At 35.9% G+C, this 27,278-nt stretch overlaps 3 protein-coding genes and 1 long non-coding RNA gene across 4 annotated transcripts in view; 1 reads left to right on the top strand and 3 right to left on the bottom strand.

Annotated features, from left to right (window-relative positions):
• Nucleotides 1-2,335: 2,335 nt before the first annotated feature.
• Nucleotides 2,336-18,045, bottom strand: LOC139105843 (C-type lectin 5). The gene is made up of 5 exons (XM_070662150.1): nt 17,661-18,045; nt 6,817-6,917; nt 6,158-6,352; nt 3,425-3,630; nt 2,336-2,920 (listed from the first exon to the last, which is right to left on the bottom strand). Exons 1-5 carry the CDS (start codon nt 17,789-17,791, stop codon nt 2,762-2,764), a joined length of 792 nt encoding a protein of 263 aa, XP_070518251.1. The 5' UTR covers nt 17,792-18,045; the 3' UTR covers nt 2,336-2,761.
• Nucleotides 18,046-18,457: 412 nt separating this feature from the next.
• LOC139105841 (mitochondrial disaggregase) lies at nt 18,458-21,521 on the bottom strand. The gene is made up of 10 exons (XM_070662144.1): nt 21,063-21,521; nt 20,936-20,988; nt 20,594-20,783; nt 20,188-20,438; nt 20,014-20,104; nt 19,679-19,886; nt 19,412-19,544; nt 19,129-19,341; nt 18,770-19,067; nt 18,458-18,677 (listed from the first exon to the last, which is right to left on the bottom strand). The coding sequence occupies exons 1-10, from the start codon at nt 21,412-21,414 to the stop codon at nt 18,532-18,534; spliced, it is 1,935 nt and encodes a 644-aa protein (XP_070518245.1). The 5' UTR covers nt 21,415-21,521; the 3' UTR covers nt 18,458-18,531.
• Nucleotides 21,522-21,572: 51 nt separating this feature from the next.
• On the bottom strand, nt 21,573-22,615 carry L(3)neo43 (cytochrome c oxidase assembly protein COX16 homolog l(3)neo43). The gene is made up of 3 exons (XM_070662151.1): nt 22,381-22,615; nt 22,180-22,297; nt 21,573-22,040 (listed from the first exon to the last, which is right to left on the bottom strand). The coding sequence occupies exons 1-3, from the start codon at nt 22,470-22,472 to the stop codon at nt 21,969-21,971; spliced, it is 282 nt and encodes a 93-aa protein (XP_070518252.1). The 5' UTR covers nt 22,473-22,615; the 3' UTR covers nt 21,573-21,968.
• A 17-nt stretch (nt 22,616-22,632) lies between these two features.
• Nucleotides 22,633-27,278, top strand: part of LOC139105845 (uncharacterized) — a 47,373-nt gene continuing 42,727 nt past the window's right edge. Inside the window, exons 1-3 of the long non-coding RNA XR_011546247.1 lie at nt 22,633-23,990; nt 24,100-24,285; nt 24,385-24,428. This is a non-coding gene — a long non-coding RNA (uncharacterized lncRNA). The remainder of the gene's footprint in view (nt 23,991-24,099; nt 24,286-24,384; nt 24,429-27,278) is intronic.

Genomic DNA, 27,278 nt, shown 5'->3' with positions numbered 1-27,278 from the left:
CGTGCACGTCCGAAACCATTTGCGTAAATTGACAACCCCCACCATACTTATCCCGACGTTCGTTATTCGCTTTTTGTCTTCTCACGTACGCGAGGTCGCGAATTGTTTTTATTAATGACACGAATCTTCGAATTTCATCGGCGTTATCAAGGAAGATAAAAAGAAGCGGCCGAATAGCGCGGACACTACTGCTCGGCCGCTCGACGTGTAATTATCGTCAATGTGGTCTCACTAGTTTACCAAATTAATTAGCTTTACAAAATCTTTTCGCGGCCCTATTCGGCGCGAAATTCGCGGCTTGCGCGCGATTTTCTTCCGCTAGGATCTGATGCCGTTCGCTCTTCCTGCCTTCTTCGCTGGATGAAACGCCGAATCTGTTTCGCGCTGGCTATTTTTCCTTCTAACCTGTTCTTACTTTTTTTTACTATTCTTGCTGTTTAATAAAGTAGTTTTTTTTAATCGACCTTGAGGGATTTCTTGTTTTAGCACGGGTTGAAGCCGGGAGTGCACTATTTTGCATAACACATAACTCAAGTACATAAGGAATATGATGGGCTAATATGTTTCATATTTCTTATGTATTTACTATATAACAAAATTGAACCAGTCATATTCTTTATACGACGACGAACCAATCAATTTCTTTATGCATATGCTTAATATACACGTATGTAATGTTCGTTTGGATAAATCCTTACGAGTATCGGAAACACGTGTGGGAATATGGGAATGCGAACGTCACAGCCGGGGCAGAAAGTAATTGAATGTGACTGGACGTGTGTGTGTTTAGCGTGCGAAAACGGAACAATATAAAAATCAATATCTATCTCAATAAAATCGTGTTAGATCGAATCAAAATCACATGCAAAAATTATAAAATGCATAACAGTTTTCTTTAACGTAGACGTAGAAGAAGCAGAGGCGAAACGCACGTAAAGCGCACGCTTTATGCCTAATTTTATTTAAAAATATATGAACAATCAAATAAATAGTATTTAATTATTAATTACAATGAAAGAACAACAATAATTTAATTATGTACTTATTTAAAAGACCGATAAAAAAATATAATTATTAAAAAAATGATGAATCCGTCAATCCTAGGATTTCAATTCTCTCCAATTCCGTAGTCTTTTTTTTCTTTTATTTAAAATAAAATATATGAAGGACTACAGGTTAACTTAATCTGCCCTATGAGGATACAGTATAGAAAGTTACAGATACCTTCAAGGAACCGGTTTAGCATGCGTTATCAAAGCCATGTTCGCTGAAAAGCAGATATGGCATTTGCTGCGACGAGCGGCGACGGTGGCTGGCGTATGTGACTTCCCTCCCAGTCCTCGGTGACCGGTACTCTGCGACATATCTACGCGCGCGCTTCGTGTGAGATTCAATGCACACCACGCCAAGATCACATACACTAGCCGCCGTCGCAGCACCAAACGCCATTCCTGACGGCGAGTGTTCAAGATCAAAGTGCAACAATTCGGTAGCCGCTGTTACAGCGACAGTAGCGGGCTCGTAGTGGATTTTCCCAGAACTTAATTGTGTTAGTTTCTAAAAGATCAGCTACGAGCCCGCCACTGTGACTATAATGAGCTCCGGAATTGACGGATTTGTCATACGGTTTATTTTTAACTTATCGATTATTTAAATGGGCACGTAATTAAATTACCGTTGTTCTCTTATTGTAATTAATAATTAAATATTATTCATTCAATTGTTAATGTATCATATCTGTAAAAAATTGGTGTAACGCCTAAATTAGTTGATAACCGATTCTATTATTGCAGTTTATTAAATTATATATATTTTTTTTGTTACAGATCGACACAGCTGCATTCACTGCTGTCAACGAAAGTGTCATCATCGTCGATATTGTTAATTTTATATTAGTCACCGGTAGAATTTTACAAATCCGCTGAAGCTCATGCAGATTGGTAAGTTGCATGATTTTTTTTTTCGTAGTTTGTGATTGAGGTTTCTTAAAAAATAACGCAAACGTAGCGGGCGCATAGTTTTTTCTAGCTTTTTATAAAAAAATGTAACTTTGCCAAATATTCTTTTATAGTAAAAATAAAATTATCGAAAAATATCACGCCTGGAAAGGCTGTTTCTTGCAGCTTAGCTAACTGTACGTTTTTTTGTTTGACTTACTTGATGCTGAGAAAATAATAACTAAAAAAATATAATTCATATAATTGATGTCCGCAATTGTATTTAAAGAAAACAATAAGTGAGAGACGTAATATTTTTAGATTGTCGCAAGGAGATTTATCAGCGTCTCTTGAACAAAACATAAGACTTAAGTAGAAAAAAGAAACATGATAATATCTTGAATACAAACAAGTAGATGTATTTATTCATGTACGAGATTACAAAAAGAAATTACCAAAAATTTGTGCGTACATAACACTAAATGCATTTAATGCCTACTTCGAGCTACCAATCGGTTTTTCTCGCTTACGGTGAATTGCAGCACTACAATCGCGGCCCGTTAGAGAGAGAAAGAGAGACAGAGATACAGAAAGAGAGAGAGAAAGAAAAAGAAAAAGAAGAGACAGGAAGAGAGAGAAGGAGAGAGAGAAAGAGGGGAGGGAGAGAAAGAAAGAGAGAATATAGTTAGTGTAAAATTATAAATAATAAACGTATGACGAGAAAGAAGAGAGTACGCGGTACGCGTGAAATGTCGCGTTCAAATTGTCCCACTAGATGCACGATAGTAGTCCGCTCGCCCAAGTCTGTTTGCGATCGAATCCTTTTAGAGACGGATTCCTGGGTTTCGGGATGCGACAAAGTTGAGAAGCTCGTCGCTGTCCTCGCACACGAAAGGCTTCACGTGGTGGCAGGCCACATCGTGCCACTTGATGCCGTCGTTATAGAAGTTGTTTAAGATAGACAAACAGGATTCATCGTTACCCTGCAAACGTAAAATTCAATTAAAATTTAATTCCTTAACTGATTTGCGACGTTTATTAACAAATTATCACTCTATTATTTAATTGTTGCCAAATATGTATTTCTGTAATACGTAATTATTTTTTGTTAATCATAATTCATGGAACGAGAACTTAATATATAATTTTAAGAAAATGCATGATTAAATATGACTTTGTATCTAATTGATAGTGCGTTACGAGAACGAGACGGTAATAAAAATTAATAAAGGTCACGTATATAACAGCAGCGATAAATCTGACGTTGCCCAAGTACTTTCACTCTACTCTTCAAGTATATAAATCAGAGTTTCACGGGATCGGCGCCGAAGGAAAGCGTATTGAAATTAGTCGTTCAGCGAAATTGCAACGCAAGAAACTTCCATTATTAACGCAAATAACAAAAGTGTCTGTTTAAAACCGTCATATTTTCATTTTCTAAAAACAAAAGTACCTGCAAGTGCCCATTGCACGATAATAAATTTTACCTGTGCAGCCTCACGATTGTCTGGCTGTGGCTGGCCGTATCCTCCGGTATTGCTCCAGTCTCCGGAGTTACGCTGGTTTGTTGACCCGATCTTGGCGCCGGATCCGGACCAGAACCATCCGTTGATGTTCTGTGGCTGAAGATCCGGTCGGTCGCAGCCGTTGAAGTTGCACTTGCGGCCCGATGTCCAAATGTATCTCACGTTTCCTATCGAAGGCAACGACACCGATGTAATTTGTGAAAGAAAATTCAAATCTTATCTGTACGATTAATATTAACCGAAATTCAAAACGCGCGGCAGCGCAGACATCTGATAAGATTCAATAAGAATATTAAGAACTGACGTAAGAGGTTCGCAGACGGACTGGCGGAGGAAATAATTGAATTTCTAAATATTAATGATGTAAATTACATCGTAAGGTTGACAACTTCTTTTTCTCTAAATCATAGCTCGCGTTGCATTTGATTATCCTTACCAGGATGTCCGCGTCACTGTGACCGCAATAGAAAAATTTATTCCTTCGCTATACGATTATCCGAAATCCGAGGGTAGAACTTGAATGAAAATCGTGGAGGCGCGGATAAATAGCTATCGTTTTCTTTATAAAACCGGATGTCTTAATCAAGTAATGTCTTATTATCTGAATAATAGCTTGAACAGCCTCGTATAAAATGTCACGTCTAACTTGACATTATCCCTAAGAAAAAATAAATAAAAGAAAAAAAAAATCAGTTTATGTATGTTTAATCCATATATAATAATACGTTAATTAATATAATTAATTGAAACAAAAATGCAACGATGTACGCGCTAAGGCTCTCTTTGAAGGCACCGAACTCACGTTTCGTCATCACTCTATTAAATGAATCAAAAGTGCCTCTCAACATTTCCTTATTGTATCTTAATAGATCTGCGGCTTCCTGTAACATGCGGAATCAACTTTCCATAAGATAATTAAACGAATTGCGTCCGTATTCTGGACTTGCGTAGAGCCCGTTATTAACCATCTGTTATTAACTTTATTAATAACTTATATTAATTCTCCTGGCTACTATTGTATAAAACATTTTATATTTCAACGTTGCCTGCTTCAAGTTGAATGGCGTAATAACTGATTCAGCCGACGGTAGAGCGTCTCGTTATCGCCGGCGTACTCGTGAGATTCCAGTCTCGGAAGACAAATCGTTAAATTGCAGGTACCTACATAAAGTCTCTTTCACGTCAGTTCCTTTTTCTGAGCAGGGCATCAACGGTCAAGTGAAAGTGACCCGCTTCGCCGGAGTATAGGGGTACGCGCGAGCATCGCAGTCATCCGCGAATCTAAATTGCAATGCCTCGCCGGCAGGATCGGATGGAATCGCGAATAAACGACGATGGGGAATGACGAGCCCAGGTTGCCATAGGCACTGCTGTTGCGCCACCAAATTTGCGGACGCGCCTAATCGCGCGACAATGTTGTGCAATCAAGTTGGGCCTCAAATTGACCTGAGAGGATCCGCTTTTACTTCTCACGCGCTTCGGAGGATTCCACTTCGTTAGATTCGCTAGAATTGTCTAGGAATCGCGGCGCGAAAAGTTCTCGTCTCGCTGACACAAGTCGCGAAATTAGTAGCGTTAATGAGATTCAACGTCACTCGTTTCTCACACCCGGAATTTCTCGACGCGAGTCTTTGAAGGAACATCGAGATTGCGGCTAACGAGTTCGGCCGCGACGAGAACGCGGCAATCCTTGAAATCCGCTTAAAACTGTTTTTTTTTTTTTTTTTTGAGAAAAATTATGTGCCAGTATTAACAAACTAATTGACTTTTCATGTCGTTAATTTCCCGATAGCCATCGGTTTTTACGAATGATGGGTTGAATCGTTAATAAATGACGTAACTATAGCGTGGTTTGTATCTTCATAAAGCGTAAATCGTGACAATAATGTTAACTTTTTTATTAATATACGACATTGACCCACTTCATGTTACGAAATACCTCTGTCTTCAATCGAGTCCGGCACGATCGATTAATTATTCCCTAATCTTTACGACTCATCAACTATCCGATTGTTTTTAAAACTCATCTTCGCGAACGTAAAAGAATATACATCAAAGTAATGAAAGAACAGTCATCTTTTTACGACAGAGATTAACTTGTTGATAGCCGAGAATAATCGCGCATTATTTATTTTTCTCAATTAAAAAGACATTCAATGGAACGTTGTCGAGTTAAATTTAATTTTTCACTCGACATTATCGAAGAGAAAAAAAATTTTATATAAAAATCACTTTTTTTCTCTCTTATTAAAAACAATATGAGCAAACGTAATTATAATCAAATGGCAAAAACCTTGTCAGTGAATAAAATTATATTACAAGAGTTCTGTGAATTATTTTTGTAAAAGCCGTAAAGAACCGTGGATTTTTAATTGCACCTGGCTGAATGTAAGCCAGTCACTTTTAAATAACATTCTCGAGATAACGTGAGAAGTCATCGGGAAGTATTTATCATTAAAGCTCAACGTGATGGCGACTGACTACCTCGTACATAAAGCGTGATAACCGACGATTATAAACCCACCATTTATCAATTCTTGACGATCCTATCCAAATTAGCGACTCAGGCGCGAGTCTACCTCTCTCGGATGAAAAAATTTTTATTTACGGAGAGTTACGTATGATCGCGGATTCTCAGGAGTCAAAGTGCGGATTGGCAAACGATCGGTAAATCTCGAGCCCGTCGTCGTTTACCTCTCGCTAGTCGCTGCTTGATGAATTCGTTCTCCTGCGGGGTCTCCAGAGACACGGCGTCCATGCAATGACGGCGGCAAATGTTGCGAGCGTCCAACCAATCCACCTCAAGATTCCTGGTCGGCTGGTGTTCCCAGCTGAAGAAATACGAGTGTACGACACCTCTGCCATCCCTGTACGTTGAGTGACGAACGCCTAGAAAAAAAAACCCGTGTTGTACTCGTTTTCACCGGCGTATAATAGACATGATTTCGACCGGTACAATTTATTCTCTATTTTATTTTTAATTATTTAAATAATGTCAAACACCCTTTTATCAGTTACGGTGAAAAGAAATGAGCACATTGTGCACCGTTCGTGCAAGTGTCTCAAAGAAGTTAAAACTCGTTCAACAAAGCTGTCAAGCGGTTTCAATTCATATCGCGAAAGATTATAAATGGAGCGAATCCTACACGCAATTTGATGACTAAGGCGAACCAGTTTAACGCGGGCTTTGCGACATCACAAATGTTTTCTGATGAATGAAGAGTACCCTACAATCTCTTTTCCTTCCTTTCTCCGTCCTTCGGTCTATGGTTTTCATTCGATTTTCCACATAGGAAACCTCGCCAGCCGCGTTAGAGTTAGAGTGATTACAAAATGTCCCTGGAAATACTTACGGTTCGCGCAACTTCGCGGGTCAGGCAGAGCTAAACGACGTTGAGCACTCACGGCGATAACGCCGAGGAGGAGTAAATAGATGGCCCTCATACTCCCGGACCTTGAACAAAAGAAGAGAACGTACGTCTATAAACGAATTATGCAAGATGTGTCAGCATTCGAATCTTTTGGAGGATTTGTTAGCGAAATTAACATAAACAGTCGCTTAAGGCTTTATTTCGAGTGCGGAAAGAAACCGTTCACACGATCTAATCGGAAAGATTATTTTACTTAAATAAAATCACTACATTGTTCTATATACATAAATTTTTTTTTTTTTTTTTATTTTAGCGCTTTGAATTCTTTGTAATCTTCAGACAAGTGCGGATCATTAATCAATGCGTTGCAGCAATTTCGTGCAAGGCACGTTATTCGCAATACACCTGGGGTGCGATTGTGCATACGCTCAATGCAACGAGAAGCATCACGATTATTATCGTGAAAGCACGTTCTGAAAAAGTATACGAAACGTTAAAAATCTCTGCGTTCATTTATCTTTAGACATATCATGACAGTGCACTAGAGTTTTTTTTTTTAAATAAACTTACAGATTAAAAAAAAATTAAAATAACTAATATATTGTAATAAGACAATTATATTATTATGTTTATTAGTTAACTTATTATTATTTACGCAACAATTCTGATTAATATGCATATGCGATATAAATCGAAATACATCGTATTTATTAATTTCAATCTTACGATAAAAAGCTCTTTCAAGGAACCTGTCGCTAGAAAGAGGAAAACGTTTAGTGTTTTAAAATTAGAAGAACAAAAGAACTCCTACGCTTGGATAATAATAACAAGACTTCGTACTACTTTTTATATACTCTGAGAAGCGTAATTATACGAATATTAAACTTCTTCAACTTGACGAAGTTTTACTTGTCTCCAATCATAAAAAAAAAAAAAAAAAAAAAAAAAATAGCATCACGCTCGTGACGACATTTAGTTTCGCCTGTTGGAAAATACGCCAAAGACATAATTAGACATTTCAGCTTATTGGAAAGTCTTGACAACGTCAGTTCTAACATGCATGCTTTTATGCAGATACTGATTACGTACAATTCAGGGCATTCAGCAGAAATACCAAGATACGTGTCGGGCTAATATTATGGAATCCTTAAGAAAGTCGACAATTCTTTGAAACGGGAACGTTGAACATTTGCCAACGGCAATGAGCATGTTCAACAGTTCGAGGTTACGGGGTTACAAGACTTTAATAATGTTCGCATGTTAAATTTTCAATAAGTCCTAATTATTAAAAATTTTCACGTGATCTATGCGAGTCTTTCATGTAATTTAAAAAAATATAATTTTTATTCTTTCAATATCTTGACCAAATCAAATGTGTGATTATTGCACGAAGTATTAAAAAAAAAATTAAATTTATAATTAAACCACAAATAAAATTTTAATACTGCATAGAAGTCAAAATATGCATTAATTTTTCTAATTAAGTTATTATACAATTAATTCGTGTTCTAACTCGATAAAATTTTAGGATAAAACCGATGGATTAAATTGTGATTTCCGGATTGATCATGTACAACATGTAAATGTCGACGCTTCGTGTTGGTTTTACTAATCCTGTTATTCATCACCAAGGCAAATGTGAAGCGAACCACTTTCTAGAAGAGCAAACGACACGGCAGAGCCGTTAGTAAAACTCGCATTCATAGAGCGAGCAAGTAAAAACCATTCCATAGTTTCCTTAATCATCGTTCGGGTTGCCAATCTTCGATTCGTACAACAACATTTTGCGCGGTTTTAAAGTTATCGAAGAAAAACGAGAGCTGCCTTTTCTTGCGATTTTTTAATTTGTTTAACCTAAATTCACGAACATATAGATAAATGTGCTTTCAAGGAATCGTTCAAAAAACCATGCTTTCACGTGAAACACGTTCAAATAAAATTAAAGTTTCATAATAACTATAATTTCAATATTAAAGTAAACTCATTTAAATGATTTGATGTCTAAATAAAATTAAATTTTTTTTCTTTTTTTAATTTTTAAATGGTAGTTGCACTAATTTTACTTATGATAAAAGAATCTTAACTTCTGTTAATTTCAACTAAACTAGCGTAGCCAGTTCAGCTGACAATGAGAAGAACCTTCAGAGAGAGTTTCTAGGAGATGAATTTTCGCACAATAGAAAGTAAATATTGCTCATACAAAAAAAAAAAATATAAAAAAAATTACGTGAGAGATATTAGCAAAAGTTAAACACTGAATAATTTATTATTTATTGTCTAATTTGACAAACTTACATCCCTAAGTACACAAGCATAATGCATGGTGATTTAAACTTGGTAAATGTATAATTCAATAGCATTCATATTCATGAGTTATTATTGTACGTGAAAGACTCGTTGGCTCCTTCTTTTACGTCTGCTAATACATTACGCAGACAATAAGCTATTTTTTATCTTAGTATATGAGATATACTCTTAAAGAAAAAAAAATCTTTCTCTATCTTTTCATACAGACTTAAATTAATACTCGGCGAAAATTTCATCCTTGATAATTATTATCATTAATTATTATTATTATATATTTTTCAAATAATCTAGGCTATACCACGCGACAAAAACGGAGGCAATTAAAAATTGACGTTTCGATATTTATAAATAATTGTCCCGCATAATTAGCCATAATTGAAAATGTTCATTAACATTTTATTACCGATGAAAAATATGCGTGCTAAATGTGTAATGCAATTAAAAAAATATGAGGTATCCGTTCGTGTTAATATTATCTTTTCACACTACGCTTCTTTAACAAGTTAATTGATTGCATTTATCTCTTGTATACTTTTATAAACCCGCGGGTACACGCGCACGCACACACTTAGGGATAAAACGATTAAATGCTCGTCAATGTTCCCTTATGTCACGACACCGGTAATCCACCAGGAAGGCATTAATGATATTTTAATAAAACGTTATTTAATCTCTTCTCTCCATGTCAATTCAATTTTCTCGTAGCACTGACATAATCAACAATCTCGGCGAGTAATCCCTTTTTTTTTTTTTTTTTTTTTTTTTTGTTATTACAAAACCCAAATATTGCGTCACATGAGCGCTCTCAGCACTTGGATCTTACATCAGTGCAGCTCTCGTTCTCGACCATCTCGATACTTGACCGAGGCGACGCGCACACAAGACATGATAATTTTCCAATGAATGACACAAAAGGGAGAATGCGTTCCCGACGCAAACGCTATAGATTTGATTGTTATTCAAGCCGATTGCGCAAAATGCTTTGCGAAAGAGCTTTTCTGCGCGCGGGTACCTAATTAAAGTGTCCTCGCTACAATCGCCTACGCTATTTTCCCGTTTGAAACGCATCATCTATCTTCGAAAGCGATAGCTTTTTCATTTAAAATGAGCATTGCTTAATGTAGCTTCGACGTAATATTTTTTTTAATCGAATAATTTTCATAAAATGTTCTCTTTCACAAAATTTGATTTAAATGCGTTCGCGTAAAGTAACTTACACGGCTAAAAGAAACGACGAAGACTTATAAGGATCAGTCAGCATCATGGTCAGAGTCCAGTGACCTTTGTGACTATGCGGATTGCTGCATTCTTTACGCGTCGGTCGATTCGCTTGACAATTAATTACAACGTGGCTTAAGCTCTGCAAAAATAATTCTCGATCGAGTTTAGGCTTTATCCTAAAAGTTACATTAGTACGTAACGCGATCTCAAATAAAAAGCTTCACAGCTTTCTTGTCTTTCAGGCCTAAATCGCGCCGTAAGCAGCTTCTAATCGAGACTTTTCTCACGTATATTATATTACCCCTCATTACGTCAAAACGCGGAAACCCTGATGTTACAATGATGCGGTATTATATAAACAACATAAAGCAATAGCGACTAATTAATGCAACTCTGAGGTAGCCGTTAATTTATTGTGGCACGTCATTATATTAAAGCAGGGCATTTCGTTGTTTCTTTAAAGGCCGAGGATGGTGTTACGTAAAGACAATTAAATCATCATTATCTTTATGTATAATAACCGGGTAGGACGGAATTAGATTAAGCGCGAATGTTGAAAATTACTCAATATCAATTTGCTATTCGCTGTTCTGTTCGGTGTAGATTTGCCAAATGTACATAGACGTTCAGAGGTAGAAACAGGAAAAATATGATTAAAATTACAGTTTGCATCGTTCGAAATCGGCAACTTTGAACGGATGGTGGAGCGATGATACTTCAGAAACGAATCTAAACCGTCCATAATCAGTGAAACTTGATGTAATTTTGCAACGCGTTTTTTTTTTCTTTTTCTTTTTTTTATTATCTAATTTTTATCGGGCAACTGACTTTCCTCGTATCACGATTAGCCAGTCTCGGCAAGGGGGACTGCTACTTTCTAAACCATTCGTGACACTCGCATCACGAAGTGGCGGATGGAGCATCACAGTCGAGGATACATCACGCGAAACCTCTTTTGGATTCCCGCAGTATGTCACAGCATTATTATTGAATAATGCACTTTGAAAATAACATTAACCCTTAAATAGAAGACTGGGTTAACGTCCGGATATTTTCTACATAAAATAGTATCATTAAAGCAAAGAATTAAAGCATCTATATTAATGCTGTATTTAATTAGCAATAGGAAATCAGAAGATTAAGTCTTGACATATATGTTCACAAGGTTTCACGTCCGTACACATGCACACATACACAGGCATACATACACCTGTCTAAATTTATAAATCTTGTTAATAAATCTCTTCTAAATCAATGGAAATTTTTTTTTCTAGTGGATGCAAATGAACGACGTTGAATAGTTAATTAAATTAGAGAATTCCGAATTTATGATGATACTTCTATCTAATTATTTTTTTTTTTTAAGGATATTTTACATGGTACCATATACAACGTTAAATTTCAACTTGGAGATCCCGAAGTTTATTATAAATATATTATAAGGAGCTATGACATTTACATGTAACGTTGTACGTACGTCATAGTAATAAAAGCGCAATTAAAAGATATAAATATTTTAACCGCAGAATTATATTTACTTTTATTTTAAAGAAATTGGATTAAGAGACATCGGAGATGAAAGTATATTGAAAGTACGAAAGACTTTTTAATAAATAACATTCAAGAGGCAAAAGTTGCAGCTTTGTTCTGATCGGCCAGTCGATACGGTACATTAATCGAAAGGAAAGTTGCTCTAGAATCGACTCATTAAGTATCTTCGTGGTTATGCTCGTTCGGTAGTGATTGAAAAGACACGTGTATCGCCCGAAGATGGTCTCATATAATTGTATTATTGTTGTATTACAATTATACTATAATTATATATAATCGTTAGGAACATAATCTTTTTAATCTAAATTTTTGATCTAATAATCTATCATGTACACTAATAACTGATCGATTTAACGTTTTTTTTTCTTTTTTTTTTGTAAAGAAAAAATTTACACCTATTTTCTATATGCTGAAGTAACTGTTTGGGGAACAATGCATGTCCGATATGTTTGCCTAACATTTGTGATTTGCGATAAATTACGTAGGCACGACGCATCTTCATCGAGTGACGAAGATTAATAACGTTCGCAAGTTGAAAGCAGATGCTCTCGACGTTTACCCTAACATTCTCATACAGTTATCGATATTTTAACAGGCGGTACCTATAATTTAAGCGCGCGCACAGTAATCGCAGCGGTACAGCAATTTGCTTCACGCGTATCAGTTACGTTGTAACAAGCCACGACGTAATAATTTACCCGATATATGCTACTTGCGCGGTAGTCATTAAAATAATCATCATGATCGTTCAATTATGGAGAAACGTTTGTGTTCCGGACAGATTTGCAGACTGTGACACAGAATCCCTCGCGGAGAAAAAAAAAAAAAAAGAAAAACCCCAAAATCTTCCACTTTTTTTTTGTAAATCAAGGAATATATAATTTCTATTAAAATAAGTAGAAACGTATTTTTCAAAAGAGTTGTATTATTCCAACTGAATCTTGGTATAATATTTTCTACGCAAATTATTATTTTCAGCTTGAATAAATAGCGCGGACCGAATAGACTCAAATTATAATTGATTGAAGTATATTAATTTGCCGAAATTATCGCGCGATTTCATTATCAGTCGCAATCATCTTCTCTTCGGCAAGTGATCGCAGACGGTCGCGGATGGAATCGAGACTGTCGACCGAGTCCGAGCAGCCGTCTGACCTGGCGTCGAGCTTTCCCGGTATTCGCGCGTCGCGGCCATTCACGCGAACAGGAACGAGAATGAGAATGAGAATGAGCATGAGAATGAGAACTGTAGGTATAGGATGGATAACGACATGACCGAGGGGCGAGAGCGTATACACGTATAAGAACGTGTGTGAGAGCGCGCAACAACATCGCTCGTCGTGACCGTTAACTGGCCGGCTTTACGTCCAGCCAACTCTCTTCCAGGAGTCCCCGTGCAGTCCGTCCGTCGTGGACTTTTGTTAACGGCAACGCCACCGTGCCCGTCGACGTAGCCCGTATGACATTGCGGGGCCACGTCTGGATTCTGGAGAATCGCGATCGCGGTAAAAAAAAAAAAGAAAAAGAAAAACGGGACGGGAACAAATCGAGTTCGCGAGGATGGAAAGAGCTCTTCGCCGGACGTGTCGCGTTCGCCGATCGTCCGCTTTTGTCGAATATCGGCCGGCAAGCTGCTATTTGACTGCGGCCAAGTCTATTTGGAGTAATAATCACGATTTTGTTCCACTTCGTTAATGACTATCGTCGTCGAGGTAGAGTTAGCGGCACTCACTCGGACGTTCGGTCAGAAAATGCGCTCGTCACTCGCGTTCAGGCATCTCAAAGACGTAGATGGCAATCACGAGTTTCGGCCTTTAATTATGCCGTCGTCTCGAAGCTAAATCGTCTCCGCTTGGCCTTCACGTAATGGCAGGTGTCGTGAAATATTACATCCATTAGTCAAATACTACGCTTGTATTTGACACAATTATTGATTTCGCGCATTTTTAACTCTCGTTGAACGGCTTCCCGTCTCACCGTTAGCTTTACAATGTACTGTATTTTTGTGTCAAGTAATTATGTGCATATTATGTATTTACATACACTATATATACTATATATGTCTGCGTATATAAAAGACATATTTTTATTCGGATATAGATATTGTACGGTAGTGAGTAACAAAGTACCGTTCTTTAACACGTACCATATGTAGAACACTATGCGTATTGGTATCAAAACTCTTGACTTTCTATATTTACACTCTCGTGCATACTTGGACTTATGCTCTTAAATTGTTTTCAAGTCGATAACGTAACTAAACAATATGATATTATATAAAACATTATCTTATTATTTTTTATGCATAAAACAATACGTAAGAAAAACATTTATTTGTGAGAGTAATATATATATTATTTGAACCATCAAATAATCGCATCTATTTCTTCAAAAAAAAAAACTTTTTTTTTTTCTTTTGATTATTTCAAAGTATATATTTGTTTTTAATGAACTTTATTAAATATAAAGTCTATCCCTTTGTGTGGCATTTAAATAATATTTATTAAAGTAAGATATTGAAAGAAAATAAATACGTCACGTTTTTTGAAGTCGCTAAAATGATGTCATTGTATAAAGTCAAAAAATACGCTATTCAAAGAAACGTACTGTTATTCTTTTGACGGTGAGATTTCACTCTCGTGTTAATTACCGGCAGGCTCACAATAACGATATTAATCTCTTTTCTTTTGTTTCGTCTCGTGTAACAAACTCCCGTTGACGTATATATGAACGTTAACTCATTACCCACATAAAGTGTTGAAACCCTGCGATAGTGCCGAGTGTACAATCGTGTATGCTTTCCACGCATCGCTTTGTGCAAGATTGTCGCAATTATCTTAAAAGCGCAAAGTTTATCTCACGAGGAAATGTAGCATTTTCACGAGGAAAAGCACATAGCCTTCATCTCTATTGATCGGTGGAACTCGGCGGTGTAAGGAATGCTTTCTATACGTAGAGAAAAAGACTGTACACTCAATAAAATCAAATGTACCTTTTGCTATTCTCATTTAAAAAAATTTATTTTACTAAACTATATTTTATATTATTAAGCAAAATATTACTTTAATTAAAAAAATTGTTTTAAATATGTTTTTTTTTATTTAAGTAATATTATTTATGGCAACAAAACTACTTTTTTCAGAAACAAATAGAGAAAAAATATTTATAAAATTCTTTTCTTTGCGAATATTTCTATTTCGCCGATCACGTGTTGAAACTAAAGAAATTCTTTTCTAAATCTATATTATTTATAAAAGTGTACAAAATAACACGCGGATAATCTAAGTGAAAGGAGAATTCAAAGGTGACGGGGATCGTTAGAGGATTAGTCGAAAAGAACTTATCTTGCGTAAATAATGCGTTTTAGTGTTTCATGTACGTGTATAACGAAAGACATTAATAATGTAAAGACGTTTCAGAAATACGAATGTAATTCGTGCGATCGTTTTATGTAACTATACTTGAACATACTGTAACTTAAAAAGGATAAAATGTCGATAAACTTTCTCGATACGAAAAAAAAAACGTGTTTCGAAACAATCATTAAGAACGTCCAATCTCCTGGGCAGATGTAACTTATTAGGTTTTTTCTTCAACTTATTTAAGAAGCATTAAACGACCGAAATATTCTGACATCAATTTTTCAGGTTTCGGGCTAAATAACGTTTTATTAATTCAAGGATTTTCATTGCTCCTATTAGCTCATAAAGTAAGATCAGTTAATGGCTGAGAAATTAATTTGAAACTTATAGATGGTGAAAATAATTTCACAGAGTAATCACTGCAGTTACAACATGTCAGAGGATCCCGTTAATTTTACGATGAAGTCTGTTATTAACAGTTTATTGATCATTAAAATTAATTATCTGGAATTTCTTGAAACTTGGTCTTTCTCATCTATTCTATATCTCAAACAACAGATATTCAGGATTAACGGCGCTATTACTTTTGTACCGTTCGTAAATTCGACGAGCCTTCAAAGAAAGTATTAAAAAAATTTTTGCAAAGGAAATAATGAGGATTTTGTGAAATAACCAACTGTAAAAATTTATGCAACACGTTTACAGACTCCGGGTATATGTAATGTTATTTGATTGATAGGTTTTAATAGATTCTCGACAGCTAATCTTACATTAAGTTTACAGATTTTTTTGTGAGGTAGTGAGCATCGTGAAAATTATCATGCTATCGGATGCGAAATCGTACCGATCCGTTAGCCACGTCCTCCAAGATGCGGCACCTTACACCTATAAACTTTCACGAGCGACCCTTTACTTATCTCGTTGGCGAGTCGTGCAGCAAAACGTCATGCGAGATGTAGGATAACGTAAGGATGTTTATCTCCTATCCCGAGTTATTATTTGTTTAATCTCGTTTATCCACGGATAAGAATAAATTGAAAATAAAATGGCAGGAGATGAAGAAAGTTTCGCGAGTAATCGAGAAGAGTTAAAAAAGAGAAAAAAAAAAGAAAGAAAAAAAGAAAAAAAAGAACCGATATAGGACAAAAATTACATTTTAATATTGTATTTAAAACTGCCATTAAAAACATGTTACCGAATTAAACCGAAGAATAATTGGAAGCAAGATTGAATTAAACAGAAATTGTCTAATCTCCACTTTTTATATGAATATCGTTTCTAATTATGTACTTTCTTCACTAAACCGTCATCTGTCGGCATAAAAATAATAATGCTGTCCACCTTTCTACTATTATTGCTATAATTATAAGATTCATCGGAGGTGTTTTCACAGCCTAACTATTAATCGCAAATTATTAGGTTCATCATAGAACTTTGAATTAAAAATTTTCGCTGCACTTCTCGAAACTTTTAATTAAAAACTTATAAAACATCGTATATTAAAATGTTACAACACGTAAAGTCTTGCTCGAAATATTTGTTACGAAGACATTGATATACAATTTAGAAAATATTAAAAAAAAAATTAAATTAATTTAATAAAAGACTGCGTTGATTTAATTATATTTTACAGCAGCATGACTTTCAAAATTAAGTTCAAATAAATTCACAGGTTAATTAAATCATTTTATATGTGTAACTTATGAATCGAACGACAGAGTTAAAATAACTTTGAAATAATAAAAGCTCGTGAATTGTTGGCGCAACGTCTATTTCTTTCTAGACATGTTCTCGTGTCCGAATATGGGGAAAATACTAACAAAGACAAATTTTCAGAGCTCTCACGTTAATGAAGGCTACTTTGGGTGGAAAGTTCAGATTTGTCCATCCGTAATATTTTAAAACCTTAATCTGGGAATGCACACGTGCGCATTGATCGAATCAGGACTTAAAACCGGTATAATCTCGAAAAGTTCAACGCTCGATGTTACACTAAAAGATGCATTTTGCATCTCACGTCTCTACCGTCATCAATGTAAAAATATATCTCCACTTACAATATTATTTATAAACATTCATAAAAGTTTTTCACATTTTCGATTAAATTAGATGCAAAAATTAATACAAAAGTTTCTTTCTATTACAAACAAAATGTTAACAGCAAATAAAAATTTGTAAAATCCACACCTCTCCCAGTTACGCTCAACGAACAAGCAACTTCGTTTCGTGCAATGTCGAAAATGTCGAAATAAGCCTCTTATAAATGTCGAATAAAAAATATCGTACTCACTGACAAAAACGGTTCTCGAGGATACAATGAGGTTTCGGAGACGATCCTTCCTCTTTCTGCAACGAGCCGGCTCTTACGTTGCTCGGTGGACTTACCTAAAGACCTGCAGCGAGTAAGGGATGACGAGAAGAATCCTGTGTCGCGTGACGATCCGACGAATCGAAAATACGGAGAAGGAATGAACTGGCGGACAGTCGCGATGAGCCGGTATATACTCGGCCCACATTCCCTAGTGGTACGAGTAACCTAAATTCCTCCCACCAGAACGGGGCATCATCCTCATCAGGTAGATGTTGGATCCTCCGCAGGTGGGATACGGCCCCACCTGCGCGTGGCCCCGTCGGTCGTCGAGTGTACGATGTACGCGATCATATCCGTACGCACTGGTTCACATGACGGTATTATCGTCCACTTTCGTCCCTTTCGTCTTTGCCACTGTCCCAGATCGAGCGAGACCGGACCCCGACTCGTCATTTCAAAAACTCTCCTCGTCGTGGCGGTGCGATCCTCGGAGAAGGCAATCTTCATCTCGCAGCGAGCGAAATAAAATCACTGTTTCACGACGATCACTCTGATACGCGTTCTAAATGCCACTGAGCCGTGCTTCGCGCGCACTATTTAGTATCTATGCTCTTTCTTTTTTCTTTTAGAGAAAGATGCTCTAAATTTTACAATTTTTGGTAATGAACTACGAATGTATTCTACATGGTACTAAGCACTTGACTAACAAAACACAACCGCCGCTCTCGCTATTAGCGCCACTCTTGATCGACAGCGGAAAGCTCGAGTTACATATTATCCAATGGTAATAGAAATGGTAAAACAGGTTGTGGTTTTATTAGATAACGTGATATTATTTATTTATACTATGTGTATCTCGTATCGTAACAGATAATTTCTTGCATATAATTTATTTTCCAAATAACAATTAATTTTTTTTAAGTTATTAAAGCCAAAATCTATATTTTATAAGAATTTTGAACTAACATTTTTCGTTAAATTGTCCGTTTCAATGTCGACGAACTTTTTCGAGCCCTTCTGCTGAACAGAAAGAGTTATGCTTGCTCCATTCTCATGCCATTTCGCTTTTAACAGTACGCAGCATCCTTTCCCTGTTAAAAAATTTTATTAGAGAAAATTATACATTTAAGTTTAAAAAAAAATAATAATAACAATAAGAAAAAGGAAGAAAAAAAAGATGTACCGAGTTCTCCCCGTTCATGAGCTGCTGCTAATTGATTAACAACACGTCTCTCTACTTCATACTTGATAGAACGGGCACCGTAATGAACGTCATATCCATCCGCTAACACCGAAAGAACCTCTCTGTCCCATTTCAATTCAATCGTGTGTCTTTCTTTTGCACGTACAGCCCATGCCTTCAATTCTCTGGCGACTAATTCAATCAATTCTGCCCGAGAAAATGGTAAAAAATAAACTATTTCATTTATTCTTCCCAAAAATTCATCTCTCCGAAAATGTTCTTTCAATATCGGACGTACCTATAAGACGATGTTATATAATTTTTTACATAACTTGAAATATTTCACTTATCTTACATACCACTTGATCCTTAAAATTACGAGATATCTCGATACGCTCTGGTTCTTGATCTTCGTCAACAGTATTGGCTAATCTATGGTTTAATAGTCTCTCAGCTTCCGCTCTTAATTGCATCGCATATTCCGCAATTTCTTCGCTTCCCAAATTCGATGTCATTATAAAAATAGCATTTTTACACGCAATCGTTTTTCCTTTACCGTCAGTTAATCTACCCTTTGAAGTAAAAATTATCACGTTATTAAAGAATTTTGTACATTGACAAGCAACTTTAATCACTAATTACCTCATCAAAAAGCTGCAGCAAAACAGTCAAAACATCGGGATGCGCTTTGTCAACCTCATCAAATAATACAACAGCAGAAGGACTTTTTTTTAAAAGTTTTGTCAGTTGTCCACCATCATCATGTCCTACATAACTAAATAATAAATTTAACGATTTATGACCATTATTAGAATCAACATAATTACTATATAATACACACGTTACATTCTTAAAGTAAATAAAAGAGGACTAAACTAAAATTAAATTAATAATAATTAAAAGTTTTACCCTGGTGGTGCTCCAATTAATTTTGCAACTTCATGTTTTCCTTGATATTCCGACATATCCAATCGAATAAAACTATCTGGTTTATCTCTGTGAATATAAGCAGCTAATTGCTTAGCTAATTCTGTTTTACCAATTCCTGACGAACCCAAAAAGAGAAATACCAGTGGATGCTCTTCATCTATCCATCCATTTTCTTTTCTTCTAATGGCTAATTATATTTTTAAAAAATATAATAATTATATACATGTAATATTACAGTAATAATATACACATAGTATTATAATAACATACTAATAATTTACAAAAAAAACAAAAGTGGTAAAATCATAACTTACTAGAAGCAACAATAGAAATTGGTCCCTCCTGTCCTACAATATGCTGCTTCAAGCGTTGTTCCAATGGAAATCTACGACGTTCTTCCGCTTCCTAAGCACATTACACGCGTTTATATATAATATACAAATTTGATTACACATGTTAAATTCGTGTAAAGTAACTTTACTACATACTTTTTCCTTTACAATTTCATCATATTTAATGGCATGTTTTATAAGCATTTCTTTAATTTCTCCTTCTTTAGCATATTCAACTGCTCGATGTCCTGCTTCATTTTCTATAGTTGGATTTGCTCCTCTATCTAACAATGTCTTTACACAACTTTTTGAATCAGTTAACACAGCATAATGTAATGCTGTAAAACCTTGAAAAGTAGCTCGATTATTCAGTCGATCGGAAAATTCCTCTTCTCTTTTCGTGAGAACTGCAAGATTCAAAACAAGTATTTTAATGTTATGAGCATATTTTCCATCAAATGCACCATATTTTTATATTAACTTTAATATTTATAAAAGATTGTACTTTTTCCATTGTTTCTCAATATTAATATACCAATTATATATTAAACAAAATCAGTACCATCTAACGAATGTAAGCCCTTTTCCATAGCAGTTCTATATACATTAACAAAGTTATCTCCTGCATTTACATCAGCACCATTATCCAATAGAATTTTTATAACTTCTTCTCTTTCATTTATAGCAGCAGTATGTAGTGCTGTCCAACCCAATGGATGCCTGGTATTTACATCTACACCTTCAGCTAACGACTGAAACATATAACATGTTATCACCTGACATTTCAGGTTTGACTTTGTTTTAATTAATTTGATTCTTGAGATATAAAATATATATTATAAAAAAAAGTAAAAGATAAATATATATGAATCTAGAAATTCACTTGACATATTCTAAAATTTACCCTTTTTAATTCTGCAATATTGGCATACTGGACAGCACGAAAAAATCTTTTCTCTGCAAAGAATATTAAAATAAAGATTTGAGATTTTACATATATATTTTTTTATGCCCAAAATCATAATATATACCTTTGAAATGAGAAGCATCACAGAAAGCTACTATAAGCCCAAGACTGCCTAAGAGCATTCCAAGACGTTTATAACGTTTCCTGCCACGTTTGCTATATTCATCGTATTTTTTTGTCGTAGTCGAAAGCGTTGGAAAGTGATTGTAAAAGTATTTGTCTAACAATATATACGATGGATAGAAATTGGGTGTCAGTGACGCAGAACGCTGCGTATAACCTCTACGACAGTTCCAACACTGTTCAATATTATATAAATAATTATTGTTTCCCAAATGTATTCGATTTAGCAGGGTTTCCGATGTACGGTTATTTTTTACCGCGGACCATAATTTAAAAATACACTGTCGAGACATATTAATCTTTTAAGTTGAACTTTCATTAAATTTTCTTCACGTGGCGATGTAAGCTCTGCTCGTCTACACAGCACAGCACAACTGCGTTTGTCGATCGTGTAATAGAGCTGGAAGCCCTAACCAATGTTTATGTCAGAATAATCAATATATGAATTAACTTCTTTCTAAAAAATGTTTTAATATAACATTTTATGATTAAGAATTACTTTGAAAAAATATAATTTTTCTTAGGTTAACTTTCTAATTCATCAAATATATATTAACATCATATTGGTATTCTATTAAATTATTTTAATATTTTAAAGATTAAAAACTTATCTAAAAAAAAATCTATAATTTTTAAAAAGTAATTTTTTATTCTAAAACCTTCATTAGTAACTGACTTTCATATAATTAAATTAATTGTTCTAAAGATCAACTATGTTTGTATATAGAAAATATGACTATATTAACCTCTGTCCTATCATCATCCTACCTTCTAAAAATCTTCATTGTTTCTAATTATAATTAATTCTTTAATAAACATATATATTATAAAGACATTTTATTAACATTTAAGCTTTTGTATTTTCTGATTCTTCCCACGGTCTTGATATCCGAATGTTCTCCCAGTTATCAAGATCCATCTGAAAATGTAAGAACAAGAGTAGATATGACAAAGATAATTATTTTATAATATATCAATAGATTAATAAAATATAAAATAGCTTTTTTAGCAAATATGTAATCTTTTTTTAGTGTCTTAATACATGTTAATCTATATACCTCTTTCAACTTTTCATACTCTTTCTCTAAAGTGATTTCTCCTGGTTGTTTCATTTCCATTCCTTCTTTTTGTAATTCCTCACGTAATTTGAGATCCTGCGTACGTTTATACTTATAACTGAAAATATATTTGATAAGATTTGGTTAAATGAGATAAGCATTGATTAATAGACTTAAGAATATTTTTTAAGAAATAATTACCGTATTTCCGTGAATTCTCGAAGGGCATACGATCCTCCGAGAACGAAAATCATAAATGGTACACCATATTTCCAAATTTCAGAATGTGACATTACACTCTTTATTCAATTAACATTACATAAACACCTTAGTATCATAACCTCAAAACGCACCTCGACCGGCTCAATCAAGTTTCGATTAAACTCATTAAACTAATAAATGATAATGAAGAACAAGAACAAGAAGTTTGATTGCTGTCTAATCTAACCAAGAAGATATAAGACCTTCCCCCCTTCCATATTATTGCAACCAGTTCAGTTGAAAAATACAAACCTACCATAGTCTCCCCCATTCTTCCACTCAACCGTCGCACGCAGCACGTGGTAAAGAAACTCTCTGCTCTGTCGGAAGTGCTACACATATTTGATGGTACGGAGACGTATCCCGCCGTGAATATATTCTTTGAGGGATGCTCTCGAACGCGGGGAACACTTATGAAAAGTGTTTATTCTTCTGTAGTAAGTTCCATCGTCATTCACGTGTCTCGGGCGATCGCTGTACGTGACTCGCGATCAATTAATTTCGGGCCTGTTCGATCGAGATCCGAGTAAACCGATCGGAAATTAATCGTCATTACTGCTAACAGTATATGCAAAAGTTCCGCGGCTGCAGAACTGTTCATACTGCCGAGAGTGTAATCGTCATTCGTTTTCGGTTGGAGCTCGGTCGAGAATAATAGGATTCGATCAACGAACGCCGCGACATATCTGATAATTAGAATCTGTTGCGCATTGAAAGTGGTAGTGCATCGAAATCTTTCTAAGGACCGAAGTCTCTAACTCAGTCTTATTGTGGAGCTTCGAGTACAAGGACGTGTCGCTAATCGCTCCGCAATTTCGCGTATTTTCGACCGCAGATAGCATAGTCTCGCATACGAATAAGTGTCGATGTCGTCGACTCGGGAACGAACAATCATATTTTGCACGCCTGAGCTATTACACTCGTCGTTTTTTGCCCCGTTTCGTGTCTCGGAAAAGTGTTTCGGAACGTCAAGGTTATGAGCGGGTGCAGCACAGCGTCCGACGTGAATTACGCGGGAATTGCGTCGGGCATTTCCGATCGCGACACTCATTAAAAACTTTCTTCGGCAGGTTCCGGTAACCTCCAATATCAGTGCGTGAAATTTGCACTTCGCCCGTCTTTTTCGTCGCGGCCGAGGTTCCCGTTGTTTATTCAGCCGATGAGGATCGACCGAAGAATCAAAACATCGAGGACGACTCGTGCGAAGACCCAGTGGAAGTAAACAACGCCACGAATATGGAAAGCGTAAACTTACACAATAAATAATCGTTCCTCGCGCTTCTTAATTTTACTCGTAAAACATCGCCGCGATAATCCACAGACATTCTTTCGGTCGTTCGTTTTTCGAGAGACAGTAATTATAAAAATTTAATAAACGAGCCGCAGCCGGTTCGTCGGTTTGGTCCGCGAGTACCGCATAGTATCGGGCGATTTAGATTTATCCGGGTGTGTCGCGAGTTTCTTGTATCCCGAAGGAGGATCCGGCTCGAGGTTCTGAGAGGAGGAGCAGGCCTTGGAGAGGCATCGTACACCGTCGGAGCAACCCTAAGGTAAGCATCGCTTTTTCTTTACGCAAAACACTAATAGTCTTGTCGTTTTAATAAAAAAAAAACTTAATTTTTAATTACCCGACTAATCAAAACTTGCTTTTTGTTTCAGGAAAGGATTGAGAAGAGCAGTGAAAGTGTCGTCGTCGATTTTTTTTCGCGAGTGGCGGACAAGGTCGCGCGATTAAATTCACCCGGTTGTGAGTGTCCACGTGGAAGGATGACTCGGCTCGACATCCCCACTGAGAGGAGGAGGAGGCCTTGGAGAGGCTTCATGCTTCAGCGGAGCAACGTTGAGGTGAGCACCAATCTTATTTGTAAAATATAATATTAATTTAACAGTTTTACATTATCATTTGTGCTCTCTACAATTTAATTTTATATTTGTTTGTTACAGGATTATCATCAAAGCTGATTAACTCCGCTGCTGCGCATCGACCGGTGAGTCACAATCTTTTTCTTACAATGCGTTTTGGAGGAATGTATATGTAATCTGAGGGTAAAACTAAATTTCGTAGAGAAAGTAAAACAAAAAAAAAAACGGAGCGTTTCTTTCTCACTTGGCTCTTCTCCTTCTTTTATTTAGTCCGTCTGCTTTCAATTTCTTTCATTCTTTTTCGCGATTTTGTTCCATACGCTGACTAGCATCCGGATGCTTATCCGAATGGTCTGACAATTCCAATAGAGTCTCTTCCGACTCGTGCGTCGATGGTAACGGACAGAAAAAGAATCTCGGGACATGAGAATCGCCCTCTGCCTCCGTTCTTATCCTTTGAGCCGACCTATACATTCTCGCTCAAGAATCCCTCTTTTCTATATTTATTTTTTTTTCTTTATTACAACACACGCATTTCGGCACAATCCGTTTCGAAGCCTATTGCTACATAGGATTGTTTTCTTATCTCCAGTATCGATTGTCGGAAACGTTTATTAGTCGTTTGAGCTTTGGAGGTTTTCTTTTAATTACTGATCGGTAATCATTAAAGCGGTTAACTACGGTAAGGGAGATGCTACAGCGAATCTTATATTGGTCATTTCGATATCAAGTAAAAGAAAAGAAAAAGATAACAGATTCTGTATGATGACAGTCTCACTTTAATCCTTAGGCTTTTTTTAATTCCTTGTTAATGACAAAATCTTGACGCAGTAAAAAAAAATTAAGTTCTGTTAAATTCTTAAGAAATATTATCAACGAAAAATATATCATGCTTGTCTATAGTTACATTGAGAGTAGCGGGAGTGTCTGTTGATTTTGTCATCTACTTCATTAATACTGTGACAAACACCTAGAGACAACCCTAGTGTTTTCTCTACTTGTGCTATCACTATAACTTTTATCTCCGCGAAAAAGAAGGGAGGGATGCCGCGTGGAAATTAAATCGCATTTTAATATGTTTCGTCACCGAACGTAAGCACTTAACATTAATTTAATTTTTGCCACAGAAAATTGAATCAATAAATGTCAATTTGCTTGATCAAACGGCGAGTTGCTTTTAACTACGGCATATCTTCGAAATACACGTCTGAACTAGTAAAGCAATGACATGAGATTAGCCATAACGTGTAAGAACTTTAAATACTATTACTTTCGTTAATCCAAGAAGAGCTTATATCGTGGGTTTTTGTCTCGTCTATTTTAGTCAGTGTCTTTTCTACAGATTTCAAAGTGTCTAAGCAAATGATTAGCTCTCTTCATATTTAGCATAAATTAGTATTATTGTTTAATTAAAATATTTTTTTATTATACCAATTTGATTGTCGTATTGAAATATATGTAGTGCAGGTTTCAATTCTAATTACGTAGGCTTATTTTAATGTATGCCATCGTTGATAGTTAGTATTGATACATTACCGCCGAGATCGAAGATCAGATTGTTCCTTTTACCGCGGCTCTTTTTGTTGAACCTCTAAGTGACGCGGCGGCTGCGGTCGGCTCGTTAATGATCCTTAGGACGTTCAGAATGGCGATAGTGCCTATGTCCTTCGTAGCTTGACGTTAAGAGTCCCTCAAGTATACCGGCACCGTGATTCGCGACGTTCGTGACGTCCGTGTCCAAGTAAGCTACCGTAGTTTCCTTCATCTCGGTCAAAACCATAGAGAAGATCTCGGGGAAAAAAGATTTTGTTTTGCCCCTGTAATAATACGCAACGAGTAATTAATGGAGCGGTACGCGGATGAAAAACATCCGCCAGAAGAAAACTTATGAAGGAAGGAACGTGCTTAGTCAGTGCGATCGATCCGATTCTTCACGCTAATATTTTTTTTTTCTTTTCTTTTCTTTTTCCCTTTTATCATGCGTATATTGAAAAATGAAACTTTCATCGTCATTTACACGCATAATTAATGCGCTAATTTTTTATGACAGTTAGATTTTAATTATTGCAATTAATAATTAAAAAGTAAATACTTTGTATCGGATTTTATTGATAGATTAAAAAAAAAGATTACAAGTTAAAAAAAATATATATATATATATTTTTGTTATAAAAAAAATTTAAGTTAGCTTTGAAATAAAAGGTAAATTAATAAATTTAAAAAATTCTTTCTTTTTCTTTGCTGTAATTTCGTTCAAGATGAAATGTATGATTTTATCGTAACGTTAGTCGACTAAATTGTGTCGAGATGTAGTCCTAATTGGAGGCGGACGTGAGTTTAGCTAAGACAACCACTTTGAAAGGAAGCGGTTGCAGCTATTATCAGCGTCATAAACACGGTCTGTTACGGCGGACTAGCCGTATCCAAGTCCGTATACGAGCGATAGTAGATTTCGAAGCAGCGAGTCGATTTGGCGGCGCCGAAACGAGCGCATTACCGACTTCGCCGGTAGTTCCGGTGATTCCCTTCTTCCCTTGTTCTAACAATGGTGAAATACCGCAGCTGCACAGAAACAAGAGCAAAAACAACGGATACATTGAGTAAACTACTCGCTCGCTAGCAACCTTGCCAAATCGCTTGATCCCGGCACAATACTGTGAAAATTTTATCCGCGGTTGTTGCCACGTGATTAATCGTGCGAATTTTACCAGAATTGTACGTTCGCGGTTCGTGTAAAAGACATGAATCAGGGACAAATCTAACTGACGTAAATTTATATAAAAAAGCTTATTAAAAATTGCTAAGTCCGAGACGAGATTTTTTCTCCGCGTACAACGGTTTCAGCGAACGCGATGCAGTTCGATATGCCGCGATTTTTTTTGTGTGAATGATAATCTTCATTTTAATATAAAAAAAAGATGCTTTGGCGCGGGGGTAGGTAGTGTCCACATCGATGTCGCTCGCCGGTGTTATCA

This window comes from Cardiocondyla obscurior, linkage group LG09 (genome assembly GCF_019399895.1).
Source record: "Cardiocondyla obscurior isolate alpha-2009 linkage group LG09, Cobs3.1, whole genome shotgun sequence".
NCBI classification, from domain to species: Eukaryota; Metazoa; Arthropoda; class Insecta; order Hymenoptera; family Formicidae; genus Cardiocondyla; species Cardiocondyla obscurior.
Note: the sequence above shows the minus strand (reverse complement) of the source record. Positions and strands in the feature narration are given on the sequence as shown.